Source organism: Chrysemys picta, chromosome 5, assembly GCF_011386835.1.
Source record: "Chrysemys picta bellii isolate R12L10 chromosome 5, ASM1138683v2, whole genome shotgun sequence".
NCBI classification, from domain to species: Eukaryota; Metazoa; Chordata; order Testudines; family Emydidae; genus Chrysemys; species Chrysemys picta.
Window position 1 is genome coordinate 111,070,405 of NC_088795.1, and position 17,652 is coordinate 111,088,056.

At 39.8% G+C, this 17,652-nt stretch overlaps 1 protein-coding gene across 10 annotated transcripts in view; it reads right to left on the reverse strand.

Annotated features, from left to right (window-relative positions):
• SLIT2 (slit guidance ligand 2) overlaps nucleotides 1-17,652 on the reverse strand; it is a 437,206-nt gene that overhangs the window by 174,302 nt on the left and 245,252 nt on the right. For all 10 annotated transcript variants that reach the window (XM_065598181.1, XM_065598179.1, XM_065598177.1 and 7 more), the window contains one exon: nucleotides 13,843-13,914. In XM_065598181.1, coding sequence (XP_065454253.1) covers nucleotides 13,843-13,914 — 72 coding nt within the window. The remainder of the gene's footprint in view (nucleotides 1-13,842; nucleotides 13,915-17,652) is intronic.

The window sequence follows — 17,652 nt, forward strand, 5'->3', positions numbered from 1 at the left end:
ACCCGCTGCACTGTACTCCAGAGGAGAAGGTTGGATACGATACCTGGACATACACAAATCTTTAACCGTCCCGGGACCCCACCTCCTCCTGGGACCCTCCCTTCCCCTATCCCCCCTCAGTGCTGATGTGGCTTTCTTTTTGTCTGTCTCTCTCCTCCGCTTGTTGTTTTTTAAATAAAAGAATTGTTTTGGTTTTAAAACAATCTTTATTCCATTAATTGAAAGCAAACAGAGCCCTACAAAGCAACAGGCAATTTTCTTACACCTTCACAGTGCATCGTCTCCGCCCATCACAATCACCTCCTAGCATTACAAGCACTGCACTCCCGAGCATAGCACCAAATATTAGTGGCTTTCAGCTTCAAATTGCTGCCTCAAAGCATCCCTGACCCTTATGGCCCCATGCTGCACCCTTCTAATGGCTCTGTTCTCTGGCTGTTCAAATTCAGACTCCAGGTGCTGAGACTCAGCCGTCCAGCCCTGAGTGAAGCTTTCACCCTTCCCGTCACAAGCTCATGGGGTGAGCTCATCACACAGTCCCATAAATGTGGCTTTCCTCATCCGAAAGTTCTGCAGCCACTGCTCGTCATCCCAGACGTGCATGATGATGTGATCCCACCACTCAGTGTTTGTTTCCCAAGCCCAAAAGCGGTGTTCCACTGTGGTCAGCACCTCCGTGAATGCCACAAGCAATCTTGTGTCGTAGCTACTATGCGTGGCGAGATCAATGTCGCACTCCTCTTGCCTTTGTAGTTGAAGGAATAACTCCACTGCTACTCGTGATGTGTTGGTCAGAGCGAGCAGCATATTGGTCAACAGTGCGGGATCCATTCCTGCAGACCAAAGAGGCAGAGTGCGCAGTACACAAACCGTTGAAAGATGGCGCCAAATGAGGACGGAAGCACAGGGATCGCTGGGATGTGAAGCAATGCATCACAGGGCATTGGAACAGGACCCAGGATGCCTCAGGACTCTCTCCGCTTTCCCGCAACTCTTAGCAGCAGAAGAGGAAGAGATGCGCTGTGGAATAACCGCCCAGAGTGCACCGCTTCGAATACCGCTGCCAAATGCTGCAAGTGTGAACACGCTATTGCGCAGGCAGCTGACAGTGTGAACACACAACATTGGTTTTCCTTCAGTACTCTCTGAGTGGTGCTGTAACTGCCGGTGCTGTAACTCTGCCAGTGTAGACATGCCCTTAGTATCTGTTGTCATCAGTGTCTTTGGTGAGTGCTTGTGACAGAGTGCTAGGAGTCTAGAACTGACTAGCACCTCATCACTAAGGTACTATGGCTTAATGGCTTAATTACGCAGGGGGGCTGATGAGCTAATGAGAACAATTCACCCATCAGCTGGGAACTGTTAAAGGAGAGGAAGGAAGCGAAGGGGGAGGAGGGCTGCTAGGGCACCAGGAGCCACAGTATGAGGAGAGCTTTCCCTCTTGCTTCTTAGTGGGCTAAGGGGGAAGTTTATGTCCATCAGTACAGCTTTATGCAGCAACATACAAGTGAACTGGTGGAGGGGGCCTAATAAATGACACACTGGTGCTTATAATCATGGGAATCATCCAGCCTGTGTGTGGTGGTCCAAAAGAGTGGAGAAGGGAGCCCTGTCACAGTGCCACATGCAGATCTACTGGACTATAAAATATACACCTACACATTAAAAAAATCTACACTTACAAAAAATGACAACCATTTCACTCCTCTCCTTTCATTAATTTAACAGAAGCTCATAATCATAATTTTATCCTTAGTTAAACTTTCATGTCTCCTTTATTTCCTTAGTGTAATCCTATCTCCATGCCTTGTTCTATGCTCAATCCCAGTGCATCGGCTCCCCTGCCTTTCCTCATATAGAATCATAGAATTGTAGGACTGGAAGGGACCTTGAGAGGTCATCTAGTCCAGTCCCCTGGACTAAATAAATCCTTTTAAAACACCCATGTCTACCATGAGGCCCATTAACAGAAAAATGTAAAGCCAGCTGTGGCAATACTTTCTTCTGGGTCTCCTATTTTGTCCTTTCTTAACTGTCTGTCTTAGTATGTGATCTCCTTGGGACAGGGGTTGCATTGTACATACAAAGCATACTGTAAGGACTTAGGTCCAGATTTATAAAGGTATTTAGACCTTGATCACCCTCCGCACTGAAAAGCCTGAGTGACTTAGGAACCTAAGTCATTTTAAAAAGTAACTAAGGCACTTAGGCCTAAGGCATTGACTATGACTAAGATTTAGGCTCTAACGCTCCTAATGCTGAGCAGAGCAGAGCAACATCTTAAATACCTTTAAAAATCTGGGCCTTAGTAAATAATAATGTTGTTAGGACTTTACATTACATAGAATATCACGGTTGGAAGGGACCTCAGGAGGTCATCTAGTCCAACCCCCTCCTTGAAGCAGCACCAATCCCCAGACAGATTTTTACCCCAGTTCCCCAAATGGCCCCCTCAAGGATTGAACTCACAACCCAGGGTATAGGAGGCCAATGCTCAAACCACTGAGCTATCCCTTACATTACAATAACATTCAGATAAAAGATAAATCAAATCTAAGGCCATCTGAAATTTTCCAACTCCATTCGAAAGAGCCTCAGTCAGCACAGGCTTTCCTTAAGGCCATGACCACAGAAACAGACAGACATGCCAAACCCTTTCTGCTGCAAACGTCAATCTTCAACAATCTCTGTCTTTTTGACTTAAGAAAGCGAGATGGTTTATAGTTTTAAAAACTCAGTACATTGTTTGGAACCTAGTGCAAAATTTTTAACCCCGTCCTTGGATAGTGTGATGGATGATGCAGAGTACTAAATTTCCTCTGTCCACTTCCAATAATAATAGAGTAACCTGATTCTGCAATTCCTGTAAATGACAAAACAGCTTTTCTAATAGTTTATAATACAACACAATGTAATAAACCAGCCCAAATACCACAAAAAGGTAGCACACTATTTGTCAGACATATACGACAGACAAGACTGAAGACAGAAGATATTTTTAAGATGGTAAAAACCAACCTCGACCATCCCTGATACCTGATTTTCTAAGGTTTACCTTGATCAAAACCATTTGAGCTTTAAAGAATGGAGACCCACTTCCTGGCTGGTGTAGGAGTGAGCTGGAAAGTTAATTACAAGCCTAGTTAGAAAGAAATATTAACAGCCTCTCTGTGCACATGAAAGCACATTTTCCAAACATATCATTTTCCAATATTTTCCCAGGGAAGACCCTGGGTCTCCCGGCCCAGTTTTCATTAGCGAAAGTCTAGTTATTTTTACTCTGCCTGGCAAAGAGATGCCATAAAACATTTTGGGGGGAAATGTTTGTGATTGGCACTTACATTAGTGCTGTATAACAGATGAAACCACATATCAATGCAGCACTGCAGATGTCATCTATTTGCCTAATATTTAGCGTCATTCAGATAAAATAACTTGTTTAATTATTCTCAAAGGTCCTGCTCTGCCTCAGCTACCCACTACCTAAAGTGCCAAACACCACAATGGGCGAGTGGAGGGAAGGAAGAGGGACTTGGGTGAGTTCACACCCAGTGAGCTTTGTTTTGAAATTCAGGTGGAAAGCACAGAGTTTTGCCATAGTGAGGGTCAGAACCATAAATCCTTTCAGTGGGTCTGAAATTAGGTCCAATTTCACAAATCTGCCACAAGTTACATATTTGTAACAAAACAGGATTTCAGGTCACCATCTGTATTCAGATACTATAGTGATGAGCAGTAGTATAAAATCCTGAGATATATTGTTTTATATGAAGTCCAATATCTGTGCTGATGAAGTGAAGTTATAATGGATCCTCAGTAAAAGCTTCTTCAAAATTATTTTTAGTAGCCTAGGAATTACAGCAGGCCATTTTATATACAACAAAAAGGGTATATTGGGTAAAAAAATTTAAAAGTGCCTACAGAACTTAGAATTCAAAAGTGACTTAGGAACTCATTGCCTTTCAAAGATTCTTCGGCTGTTAAATGAGTTTTTAAAATAGGACTTAGGTCTTGTCTACACATGGAAGATCACAAAATCATAGAAATGTAGGTCTGGAAGGGACCTCGAGAGGTCATCTCATGCACCCCACAAACTGAGGAAGAAACAAGTTTAACTAGCCCATCCCTGACAGATGTTAAACCTGTTCCTAAAAATCTCCACTGGCAAGGATTCCACAACCTGCCTTGGAAGCCTATTCTAGTGCTTAACACCCTTATAGTTAGAAAGTTCATCCTAATATCTAACCTAAATCTCCCTTGCTGCAGATTAAGCCTATTACTTCTTGTCCTACCTTCAGTTGACAGAGTATAATTGATCACTATCTTCTTTATAACATACCTTAATATATTTAAGGGGGATTGGTCCTGCTTTGAGTAGGGGGTTGGACTAGATGACCTCCTGAGGTCCCTTCCAACCCTGATATTCTATGATTCTATTTGAAAATTTATCAGGTCCTCCTTCAGCATTCTCTTCTCAAGACTAGACAATTTTTTTAAACTTTCCTCATAAGTCAGGTTTTCTAAACCTTTTATCATTTTTGTTGCTCTCCCCTGGACTCTACAATTTGTACACATCTTTTCTAAAATGTGGCATCTAGAACTGCATATAACACTCCAGCTGAGGCCTCACAGTGGGACAATTACCTCCCATGTCTCGCATGTGACACTTCTATTAATAATACAGTAAAGAATGATATTAACTGTTTTCACAACTGCATCATATTGTTGACTCATATTCAATTTGTGATCCACTTTAAACCCAGATCTTTTTCAGCGGTACTACTGCCTAGTCAGTTGTTCCCCATTATGTAGTTGTGCTTTTGATTTTTACTTCCCAAGTGTAGGACTTTGCACTTGTCTTTACTAAATTTCATCTTGTTTATTTCAGACCATTTCTCCAATTTTTCAAGGTCATTTTGAATTCTAATCCTGTCTTCCAAACTGCTTGCAATTCCTCCAAGCTTGGTGACATCCCGCAATTTTATAAGCACTTTCTCCAATCCATTATCCAAGTCATTGATGGAAATATTGAATAGCACTGGACCCAAGACTGATTACGTGCAGGACTCAACTAGATACATCCTCCCGGTTTGACACCAAACCATTGATAATTACGCTGTGTAGAGTTTTTCAACCAATTGTGTGCTCATCTTATAATAATTTCATCTAGATCACATTTGCTTGAGAATGTTATGTGGGACTGCATCAAAAGTCTTATTAAAATCAAGATATAGCGTGTCTACAGCTTCTCTCCTAACCACAAGGCCAGTAACCCTGTCAAAGAAGGAAATTAGGTTGGGTTGGCATGATCAAAGTGGGAGGTTAATTTAAAGTAGAATAGCAATTCTGGAATAATTCTAGATGTAGAAACTCTTATTTTAGAATAAGATTGCCTTTTTCTGGTGTAGCTTAATTCAGTTCCAAAGTAGATTAAGCTAATTTGGAAAAGAGTATTCTTATTCCAGAATAAGAGTTTCCACACAGTTATTCTGGAATAGCTATTGGGAAATAACTGCATGTGTAGATAAGCATTAGGAATCACTTAGGAGGTTTTTGAAAATTTTACCCATTTTCCCTTCATTCCACACACACAGTTCTCATTGACTGAAGAAATTGTAAGGCGAGAATAGATTGATAGATATACCAGCACATGTCAAAAAAAAAATCTACATGTTGCTGGAAATACATGTACTCCAAACAATCTTATGGAAATAGATTTTTTCCCTTTTGTTTTTTGTGCTAGATTTTTGTGTTGAAGGGGATGTTGGCACTACCTATAGTAACAGCTACCATCTTCATAATACTGGTGTATGTCCCAGGCAGGGAACATATCTGGGTCCACATTTGTGCAGACGTATAGCCCATACATTTGCAGTTGGAATGGAATGGAATACTATATCATCATCTGAGAAAAGTCCAGTACTTGTAATGCTCATCATTAGTATCCTTCACCCCTTACCTGGACATAAAAGGTAACTCCAATTAGCAAAGTTTTCAATCTCAGAAGGTCAACAGTACTATTCAATAGTAGATGTTTGGGTGATTTTCTTTAATAATTTTTTGTAACATGTTTATGGCATGCTGCTATGTACAGGTACAGGAAGTATTTGTGAGTTAAGCCTCAGTTTATCCACATCCTTACTGGACACAGTATTCCAGATGAGGCCTCACCAATGCAGAATAGAGGAGAACGATCACATCCCTCCATCTGCTGGCAATGCTACTACTTATACAGCTCAAAATGCCGTTAGCCTGATTGGCAACAAGGGCAAAATGTTGACTCATATCCAGCTTCTCATCCACTGTAACTCCAAGGTCCTATTCTGCAGAACTGCTGCCTAGCCATTCGGTCCCTAGTCTGTAGCAGTGCATGGGATTCTTCCGTCCTAAGTGCAGGACTCTGCACTTGTCCTTGTTGAACCTCATCAGATTTATTTTGCCCAATCCTCTAATTTGTCTGGGTCCCTCTGTATCCTATCCCTACCCTCCAGCGTATCTACCACTCCTCCCAGTTTAGTGTCATCTGCAAACTTGCTGAGGGTGCAATCCACGCCATCCTCCAGATCATTAATGAAGATATTGAACAAAACCAGCCCCAGGACCGACCCTTGGGCCACTCCGCTTGATACCGGCTGCCAACTAGACATGGAGCCATTGATCACTACACTTTGAGCCTGATGATCTAGCCAGCTCTCTATCCACCTTATAGTCCATTCATCCGGCCCATACTTCTTTAACTTGTTGGCAAGAATACTGTGGGAGACCGAATAAAAAGTTTTGCTAAGGTCCAGGAATGACACATCCACTGCTTTCCCCTCATCCACAGAGCAGATTATCTGAACATAGCAGGCAATTAGGTTAGTCAGGTGTGACTTTCCCTTGGTGAATCCATGCTGACTGTTCCTGATCACTTTCCTCTCCTCTAAGTGCTTCAAAATTGATTCCTTGAGGACCTGCACCATGATTTATCCAGGAACAGAAGTGAGGCTGACTGGCCTGTAGTTCCCCAGATCTTCCTTCTTCCCTTTTTAAAAAGATAGGCACTACATTAGCCTTTTTCCATGATCCGGGACCTTCCCCAATTGCCATGAATTTTCATAGATAATGGCCAATGGCTCTGCAATCACATCCACCAACTCCTTTAGCATCCTCGGATGCAGCGCATCCGGCCCCATGGACTTGTGCTCGTCCAGCTTTTCTAAATAGTCCTGAATCACTTCTTTCTCCACAGAGGGCTGGTCACCTCCTCCCCATACTGTGCTGCCTAGTGCAGTAATCTGTGAGATGACCTGGTTCGTGAAGACAGAGGCAAGAAAAGCATTGAGTACATTAGCTTTTTCTACATCCTCTGTCACTAGGTTGCCTCCCCCATCCAGTAAGGGGCCCACACTTTCCTTGACCACCTTCTTGTTGCTAACATACCATACATCCAAGTATCCACCCTATAATTTACTTTAAATGAACAATTTTGGTCTTTCCTTCTCATCCTCTAAAAGAGTGGTCTCAACCAGGGGTACGTGTACCCCTGGGGGTACACAGAGGTCTACCAGGGGGAACCTCAACTCATCTAGATATTTGCCTAGTTTTACAACAGGCTACATAAAAAGCACTAGCAAAGTCAGTACAAACTAAAATTTCATACAGACAGTGATTTGTTTATGCTGCTATATACTATACACTGAAATGGAAGTACAATATTTATATTCCAATTGATTTATTTCATAATTATATGCTAAAAATGAGAAAGTAAGCAACTTTTCATTAATAGTGTGCTGTGACACTTCTGTATTTTTATGTCTGATTTTGTAAGCAAGTCATTTTTAAGTGAGGTGAAACTTGGGGGTACGCAAGATAAATCAGACTCCTGCAAGGGGTACAGTACTCTGGAAAGGTTGAGAGCCACTGCTCTAAGAAAACCCCAAATGAAGTGCTAATATCTGAAACTTGCTGAAGTCTGTGCTTAGAAGCTAAAACAATATGATGCAGACTAATAATCTTAACCAAAAGCATTCACCCTTTAAGAAATGCAGATGTTTAACCTGCTAATTATTTATTCATCCTCTCAATATGCTAATTTAGAATGAATGAGTTTCAGTTCCTTCTTCATTTGCACAGGTAGCGGTAGTAACTAATCAGTAAACAGATTTATTTTGATCACCCGTTAGTTGTCTCCTCCTTCTAAAATTCAATTGTCTTCACATAAGGCATCCAAAGAATATTGTTCCTGAACACTTTAAATCAAGCTATGGCATACGTAAACTATGATGATGTTATTAAGAAAAATGTGGCATATGAGCCTAGATCAATACACATATAGTACATTGAGATTATTCCACATGGCGGTGATACTCCTATGCAGAAACACTGGCACACAGACTCTGTATTTCAGCACCCTTCACATGCCATTTCAGACCACATGGGATCAATAAAGCCAACACTTAATTATAAAATACTAGACTATATGGGGGGGGGAAGCTGGAGGGGGGGCTATTTTATATGCAGCAGGGATGAAAAAGTTCAGGACTTCCTTATTTCTTGAAACAACTAGCCAGTATGGATGTGCCAGCTAAAGGGTGTCACTAGAAACACAGGTGTCCAAGTCTGTAATACTCCACGGACAGGCAGAACAACCTTTGCCAACTTTGTTTTACTACCTTTATCCACTGTTTTTAATGGACTTGGACCCACTTTCATATATCACTAGACTCCATTACTCAACATCACCTTGTCCTGAAGAATAACTAGGTAAGAAGAGTTTCAGAAAAAGGCAGGAAACAGAGGAAATAGCAGCAAGGGGCTGAAAAAGGAAGTTCAGAGATAGCTGGAAATGAGAATGTGTCCCCTTAGATGGAGCAATACTGCAGACATGAGGGTGAATTAAGGTGGCTGCCTTTACGAACTGCACTAACAGGGAGTCGGGTCACAGAAGATTAAGAGAGATGGCTTTGCAGTTACTCCTGGGGGAATTCTGTGTCACTGCACATGTGCAGAATTCATGTCCCCCGCAGATTTCTTTGTTTCCCTTCAGAAAAATGACTTCTGACGGGGAAGCAAAGGGAAGCCACGAGAGCGGTCATATGCCCCTCCCTAGCAGCACAGGCAGGTCGGATCAATCATGACTGAGGGGCGGGAGGGGGCAGTCGTGCATGAGAGAGAGACACACACACACTCCATCCCTCTTGCTTGATATTGCAGCACGCTCGGCATGGAGGGGCAGGGTTTCGAGGTGTTTCTTAGGGGTAGGTAGGTTCTGTCCCCTGAGGCAGAACAGAATGTAGCAGCCTGCCTGCTTAATTAATTGTTCCCATTGTCTTTTATGCTCCTGGGGGAATTCACAAACAAGTGTAAAAGTTTTAAGGTTCCTTTACATTGCCAGAGTGGTATAAAGGACAATATGGCTTTATAAGTGCTTATGGTGCTTTAGTGATTAGAACTGGTCTAAATTTTTTGACTGAAAACATTTCTTATCAAAATTTGCTTCTTTCTAGAGATGGTCAGTAGCCAATATAAATTGTGAGTTTAATTCCCCACTTACTCTTCAGTTACCTATGATGCAACACTGAGCACATAGCTGCATATATTTGTTGACTAATCACTCAAAATAAAGGATCATTACTAGCTACATTACTATTAGGCAAGGGGGTTTGGGGATTTTCTCCAGTACTCCCCACTCCCATTCTCCATCCATTGTATTGTACATTAATTAATTACCGAAATAATTGAAATCAGCTGGAGTATATTGCGTTATTTTGACAATTAAAATATGCAGAATTTTGCAGGATTTTAAAATATTGTGTGCAGAAGTGTTAATTTTTTGGCACAGAATTCCCCCAGGAGTATGCAGTGAAGGCACTGACCTGGGACTCAGAAGGTCTAAGTTCAATTCTCACCTCTGCCACAGAATTCATGTGACATTTTGGGTACACAGGCACTTAATCATTTTATACCTCAGTTCCCCCCTTTGTAAAATGGGGATAATACTTTTCTACTTCATCAGCTTAGTGAGGAAAATCCCATTAATATATGTGAGGTGCTCAGATACTACAGTGATGATTGCCATATAAGAATCTAGATAACCCTGGATCTTATCTCAATCACAAGGGCACAAGATGAATTAACAGTGTTAAGAACTTTTGTAATCCCTTCTGAAAAAAATAAGTATGGTAAAGAGGGAAGATTCAGAGGTCAAAATACACTGATCATTCTCAAAACAGAAACCAAACTTTCTCTGTTTCCGACAGTTGGATCCAGATATGGTGGTTTCAGCATGGATCACCTAAACTGAAGCATAACATCAATGATTGTAGCTAAGAGCAACAATATTGACAAGGGTGGTCTTTACATGGGTGAAGGGAGTGCTCCTGAAGAGGAAAATTCAGGCTTGGAGAGTTACCATCCGGTGTTATCCAAGATGACTACCATTTCCCCCTCTACTTAGGACAGGAGAGGTCAATCATAATTGTGGTAAATGTTCGTAAATGCTGACATTTTAATAGTCTCTATAGCACTGCTGAATTGTCCCTGAGAACTTCATATGTTTCAGAGCCCAACAAAACCTGTTCTGAGCTTCCTATACTGGTCTTTTTTCTAAGGTGTTTATGTGAACACATATCTCTGACCTAGTCAGATTTAATGTATGAGTTGGTGAGGTAGGTGAACTAGCTATCCCAAGAGTTTGACATCTGTCAGAATACACTAGCAATTCTGGCTCTCAAGTCCTCTGAAAATGGGGATATCTTATGCATAATATTAAAGAAAGCTTGAGATTGCCCTGGTAAGGATGATTTTGTCCAAGTTCTATGGAAACTGAACTCTTTCTTTGTAGAAGCAGCAAGAGGGCTCTGGAGTGTACTCTGCATAGGAGCTAACTCTGAGGCAAGAAACCAAAAAGACCCAAGAAAGACAGCATGCTTCTTTGTGGAAGTAATCCCATCTAGCTGAGCTGACCAAACTTTTGTTTTATTTTGCTCACTCTCGTAGCAGATTGGAAGGCCATTATTTTACTGCACTGAAATGCATTGCCAGACTGTGCTGTCTCTTGACTCCTGATGAACATCAACTGTAGGGATAAGAATAAATTCTGGACACAATGGCGTTTGAATTAGCAAATTGTCCCAATATTTGATTCCTACTTTTACTCTATTCCTTATCTCTGCTACTATGACCTTAAGAATCTTCATCGAAATTATAGTTTCAATGAAGATTCTTAAGGTCATGGGCAGACCAAAGATCATAGTACTACATTGGAAATGCTGAGATTAGAACAAACCTTAAATATTGGTGATAATAAATACTCAATGAGGCGATGGAAATACTTTGGTGGTTGAATATTAATCACCTGAATTGATGGATAGAAAATAGATTTTAACCACTCTATTCTGTAATGGCTTTTGTTTGCAAATTAGTTCAATCTTTCTAAACCCACAATTGGTCAATTGTTTCCTGACTTCTCTTGGATAATCAAACAGAATACAGTGTTTGCTATTTATCTGATCTTGACAGATATTGCTTCTATGGATAGGAGATTGTGGTTTTAAATTGTGCCTCTCTTTTTCAAGTCTGCAGAGAGGTTTGGAGGGCATCCATTTTCTGGATACATGATTTAATTTAATAAATGCTAGCACTCGTCTGTCATTACAAGTTACACACAGCCCACCCAACCCAATGATATACATTCCACTACGAGATGGCAAAGAGATACTGGCATTGACTAGTCAGATTATGTATAGGTACTTCTGTGGAAAACTTTTTGATATTTCCTTTTGTTCTACTAGTGACAAAGATCTGAGAAAATATTCTCCTTTGGACCTCAAGAAAAGGAGACAATCTATGGTATCCATTCTGAAATTCAACATTTTGGTGCCACAAATAGGATTTGGATTTTTTGGAATTGTTAGGACCTTGCTGATAGCTTTGCATGGATTATCCCCAAAAGAGGAAAGGCTTTAAACATCACTATTGGTGTGTACAAAATGATTATAAGGGATTTGAATTCCAGAAATTTAGGCAAACTGCTCTGCAGGCTAAGACACTAGAATATATGTTAAATCCTAGAGGTAATTCTGTGATGTGTCATGCAGGAAACTGGAGTCTAAATTACAATGGACTGGGATATTTCTGCCATTCTTAAATCTCACCCCCACATTAGAAAGTTCCCATTGATGCTCTCATTACTATTCAAAGTCCTTTTTAGAGCCATATCAATTTTCTTATGCAAAGGATCATTCAGAAAAATATTGCCTTCTAGTGGTAGCAAAATTTTTCTTAGACTTGAAATACCGGTAATAATGGCTTCAATTTGGGAGCCCCAAAATGCCAAAAATTAAAACTCAAAACAAAACCAACACACCTTGAGCAGCATTTCTATAAGGGGGTGGGGCTTGCCTCAGATTTAATCTCAGATTTTACTGCAGAGTGAAACTTCAACATGAATATTTTTAAATATAAAAACACGAGTCAAGAATCATAATCAATAGGTCCAATTCTCTGTTTTAAACTTTCTAGTAAGAAAGAAGCTTGAGGAGTATGGAAATCAGTTTACAAAATTCATTTGCCTCCCTTACCTATAAATGCTAGTATTCTCGCTTGACGATGCTCTCCTACACACCTAAGCACACTGAAGAACATAGGAGATGATAGGTCATTATAGAGGCTACAGGAGCTTGATGCTCTTAAAGAAAAAGGGTCTACAGAGACTGCCAAAGTGAGATAAGGAGGATGGTGCACAAAAAAGATAGTGCAGGCCCTGGAGTGGGATGACTATTAGGGTCAGGGAGGCAGAGCTATTTGAATCTCTGTAAATAGACTCAAAGAACATTCTGAACCCTTTTCTGAAGCTGAAGCTCTAGACATGAAATTAGGCAAGAAGAGTTTAATCCAACAGGCCCACTTAATTTGCTGGCCTGATACCAGATGCAGAAAGTTTTAGATTAGCATACAAACGTGTTTCCCTTCCAGGTCTCAGGCTGTCTCATTACAAGCTATGCAGTGTTCCACCATTATTTGCTTTGCTTTTTAGCTTCCCTCCTCCCACATTTAATTTGAACAACATTTCTTCTCAGAAACTGTTTGTTACAGGCAGAAGAACAAATGAAGAAAATTGTATCCAGAAGGGAATCCATGAGAGGGCTTTGAAAAGTCCTGTTTTACTATTGCTGGCTGTACTAGAATGAAAGGCAATTTATTCACTTACAACTGGTGAATGGTAAGTGCAGAAGTCACCAATTTGTTGTCTTGGACCCGACAAAATTCCACATTTAGGAGCCATGAAAAATTGCACATGAGTGCTACCACATCTCAAGAAAGATGTCACCAATCCTGTACAAAGGACTTGCTTTACCATGAAAGAAAAACTGTGTGAGAGAAGTAATCACATAAAAAGTAGGTATGTATTCTAGTGGATTGGTGAATAAAATTATCTCAATCTCTCTCTTTTACAAGATTAAACAAAAGGCAGCCCTCTAGACCCTAAGCAGAATGAATTTTTAACAAGAAATAGTTATAGTCAGAAAAGATAGCTCATATTTTGAATTTCCAGTAAAACACTGAAAGAGGCCTGAAGACCAGATATTAAACCCAGATTACCATAAGCAAAGAAATATACTGTTTTGACATCTTTAATTCCTTTTTAACCATTTGGATTTGGTGAAAGGAATTCTAGGATGTTCAAAATGTATTAAATACTTTTGCTAAAACAACAATAAAGCTCTTGACTTTCAGGAACAGACTCTCTCAACAGTTGCTACAAAAAGTGTTTAAAAAGAAAAACATCTGATAAAACAAAGACAATGTGCAAGTAAAATATAACCATCAAAATATAAAGGTCAATAGGAAACTACTTACAAATTTTTAATATCTACGGCCCCACGGAAAGCCTTCCTTGGAATTGCTTGAATTTGATTTTCACTGAGATCACTACAAAAAAAAAAAAGATGAAAGGGAACTTAAACGTTGTTGTACATATTTTATCTGTATGAAAGAACTTTTGTAAAGGAATACCATGTAAGAAAAGGATTTCAAAATGAATCCCAATCACTATAATTCAGTCTACCCTCTTTATGAAATACATTTTATTATAGTAACTGACTTGTAATTAAATACAAAGAAGAAATCACATTTCTCATATTACTTGAGCTGCATAACAATAAAAAGTTCCCTTAGAAAATAATATATATTCCATGTAATCTGTGACAAAATAATACCATTTTTAACAGATGTGGTCAAACTGATTTTGCTTAATTTTGAATGCACTTAAACACTGAGTTCAAAAGTTTGATTCAAAATTATTATGTTACATTCTACTGAGAGAAGATTGAAAATGAGAAGAGCAGGGACAGAGAGGGAAACAACCTGCTGAACACAGGAGTTGCCACATTGGATCAGACCCGCGCTCTATCTAGACCTGTATACTGTCCAGATAGTGGCCAGTACCAGATGCTTCAGAAGAAGGTGTAGTAGACAGTAGGCAGATGCCCTCACATCTTGTCCTGATCTGTAATAATTGGAGAATAAACCCCGAAGAATGAGGTTTAATATCCCTTCAAAAATTTTGTTAGCATTTACTGTATACATTATCTATTTAAATAGCCAACCCCTTTTGGATCTTGCAAAACTCTGCATCAACAACGTCCTGCTGAAATGAATTCTAGAAAACCGGATGCTCAGGCTTCCCATCAGTAGAAAACAGAGTTGAGGAACTCAAACTAGTTTTGTGAACCCCAAAAACAGCATGAGGAATTCACAAAACCTCACACTCTGTAAGGTTTGTCCATCTCCAGATTTTAAACTACTACAAGGTTTGTATTCCTATAACTTGCTTTGAAAAACAATCCTATACGTATATGTAGCAAGACCTTATCCAATTCATTATCAATTTAAATCTGCTGTCCTTGGTGCATCTATTATCAAAGCATATCTAAAAGTAGGCCCTGCTAACTATTACTAAGAGTGTGTGAAAAAGAGATAGAATCTGTGAGCTGTGATTTAATTTTCAAGGCACTTATGTAATTTTGAAATTGGAATATGACTGCATTGGTCTGATGATAAATTCAATGGCAATGAATGAAATAGTAATCTGCAGCAGTAGTTATGGTAACTTGATGTAACAGCCTTCTCTAAGAAATTATATTACAATCATAAACAGTGCATATCTATATTTACATTTATCTTTAAGTGACAAATTTTATATGAATAAAATCGTTCACTGCTCCAACATATAAGAAGGGAAGTTAGCAATAACAATTCTTATCTTTCTAAAGTGATAGGATATAATCTATCTGCATGTGATTGCAAGAAGCCATGTCCACATACACATATAGACATCGGTTGCTGATTCTGGGTATTACACTTTCTTCTTTTAGTTTTACATACAATTAAAATATACACATGAATTAAAGTTGAAGATGTGTGTTAAAATTTTGAAATAAAAATTCAGACAAACTATTAACAGCCAAAATCTGTCTCTTGTTAACTGAGATGGGAGTCTCCACACACGTACAGGCACCTACAAATGTCTGGTCATGCAGATCACTCCACCAGCAATACACTCAGCAATTCTGATTTTCTGTGAGAGGGAGAATTGAGAACACAGAATTTTTTTCCACTGGGCCCACACATCAAAGATATCAAATTTCATGTCCTGAGGCTGTGTACCCTAAAGTACCCTGCTGAATATGCTAAATTTGAAGTTTAAGGTGCTGGGTTGCAAAGGCTGCCAAGCCAGCTGATCTGGGCTCTTGCTAATGCCATCCTTTTATGTGATAAGAATAGTTAGGTTGGTAGAACACATTTTCAAGAGGTTCATAAAATGTCAATTAGATGATGTGAATGTTCTTAGAATTATGTCACTAACAATACTTCCATGTTTTTGGGCTCTTTTTTTAGAATGAAGTTTCAAATCTACTGTCAGAAAATTATTTTATTTTCAACAAAGCAACAAGCGAAGATACTGGGAAAGTTTTCAGTATTTATGTAATGTTTCAAGTTTACTTCTTCTCACACTAAACAACTTTTCTCATCATTGGGATAACCTAACAAAAAATAACTACAAAAGGCTTAACACAAGTGATTAATTTTTAATTCCTCCAAATACTGTTCCTGAGTTTTACACACTGCTGTAAATCAGTTGACTTAAATGGAGGTACTCCTGATGTATACTGAAAATAGTTGGAGGAAAGTCAGGCTCAATGTACAGAAAAACAGACAAGAACTTTTTAATAGGCTAGCTTTAACTAATCTTATTCAGAACTGAAAAATAAATGCAAATTATAAGCTAAAAGTTTTGAATTAGAATATATTTTTGTCTATTAAAACTGATATACATCACACCAAATTAACCAAATAATCATCCTATCATTTCTTTCTAGGGCCAGGTCTGCACTACCCCCCTAATTCGAACTAAGGTACGCAACTTCAGCTACGTGAATAACGTAGCTGAAGTTCGAAGTACCTTAGTTCGAACTTACCTTGGTCCACACTCGGCAGGCAGGCTCCCCCGTCGACTCCGCGGTACTCCTCTCGCCGAGCTGGAGTACCGCAGTCGACGGCGAGCACTTCCGGGTTCGACTTATCGCGTCCAGACTAGACGCGATAAGTCAAACCCAGAAGTTCGATCGCTCGCCGCCGAACTACTGGGTTAGTGTAGCCAAGGCCTAGGACTTTCAATACAGTCTATGGATGGTAACCAGGGGATACAGAAGGCAGACTGCACAATATTTATGCTACAACCATTTTTGTTTGCTTTTGTAAGTAGCATCTACATTCTGAATAAAGAAAGCCAGTGTCCATCACCTATTGGTCAACTTCTCCCACAGGCATCTTTGTGCTTTCTTCTATGCCATCCTTTATGTACGGAATGTCCTTCCTAACTAACTGATAGTGTCACCACCCTGTGCTACTTCAAATCCCTCTTCCAGAGGAATTTCTGCTGTGATGCCTACAGTATTTTGCCAAATAAAAACAGCTAGATGGTTGGCAGGGACTTGCAGTATTTATTTCATTTGTGTGTTACACATATCTTATAGTTAACAAAACAAAACCCCTTACTCGAAACTGTCTAGCTTTGATAATAATTAGCATGTATAAAGAAATCTTATTATTATTCCCTTTTAATTCCTTCCCTACTGCTTTTCACTGTATGTTACACCCACTGTTGCATCTATACTGCAAGCTCTTTGGGGCAAGGCTTGTCCTTTTATTCTGTATTTGTATGTAAAGTGGGTTCCTTAATCCAGCAATCAGAAGGAATTCTGGGTGGGGCCAATGGGACTTTACTGCTTCTCTCGTGTGGGTTTACATTACACACTGGTTGCCATTTAAAAGCTAGCATGTACTTAACACTTACCACGTAGCAGCACAAGAAGTAATTGTTCAGACCTTCAGGCCAGGTGTACACTACAGATCTATATCGGTATAACTATGTTGCTCAGGCAGGAGAAAAATCCACAGCCTGAGCAACATAGTTATACTGACCTAACCCTGTCTAGACAGTGCTCTTCGACCCAGATACCACCTCTTGGGGAGGTGAATTAACTATACTGATGGAAGAAGCTCTCCCATCAGCATAGGAACATCTCTACTAAAGAGCTACAGGAGTGCAGCGGACAAGCCCTTACTTATGGCAGAATAGGAATTAATTGGGGTAACTTTGGTTGA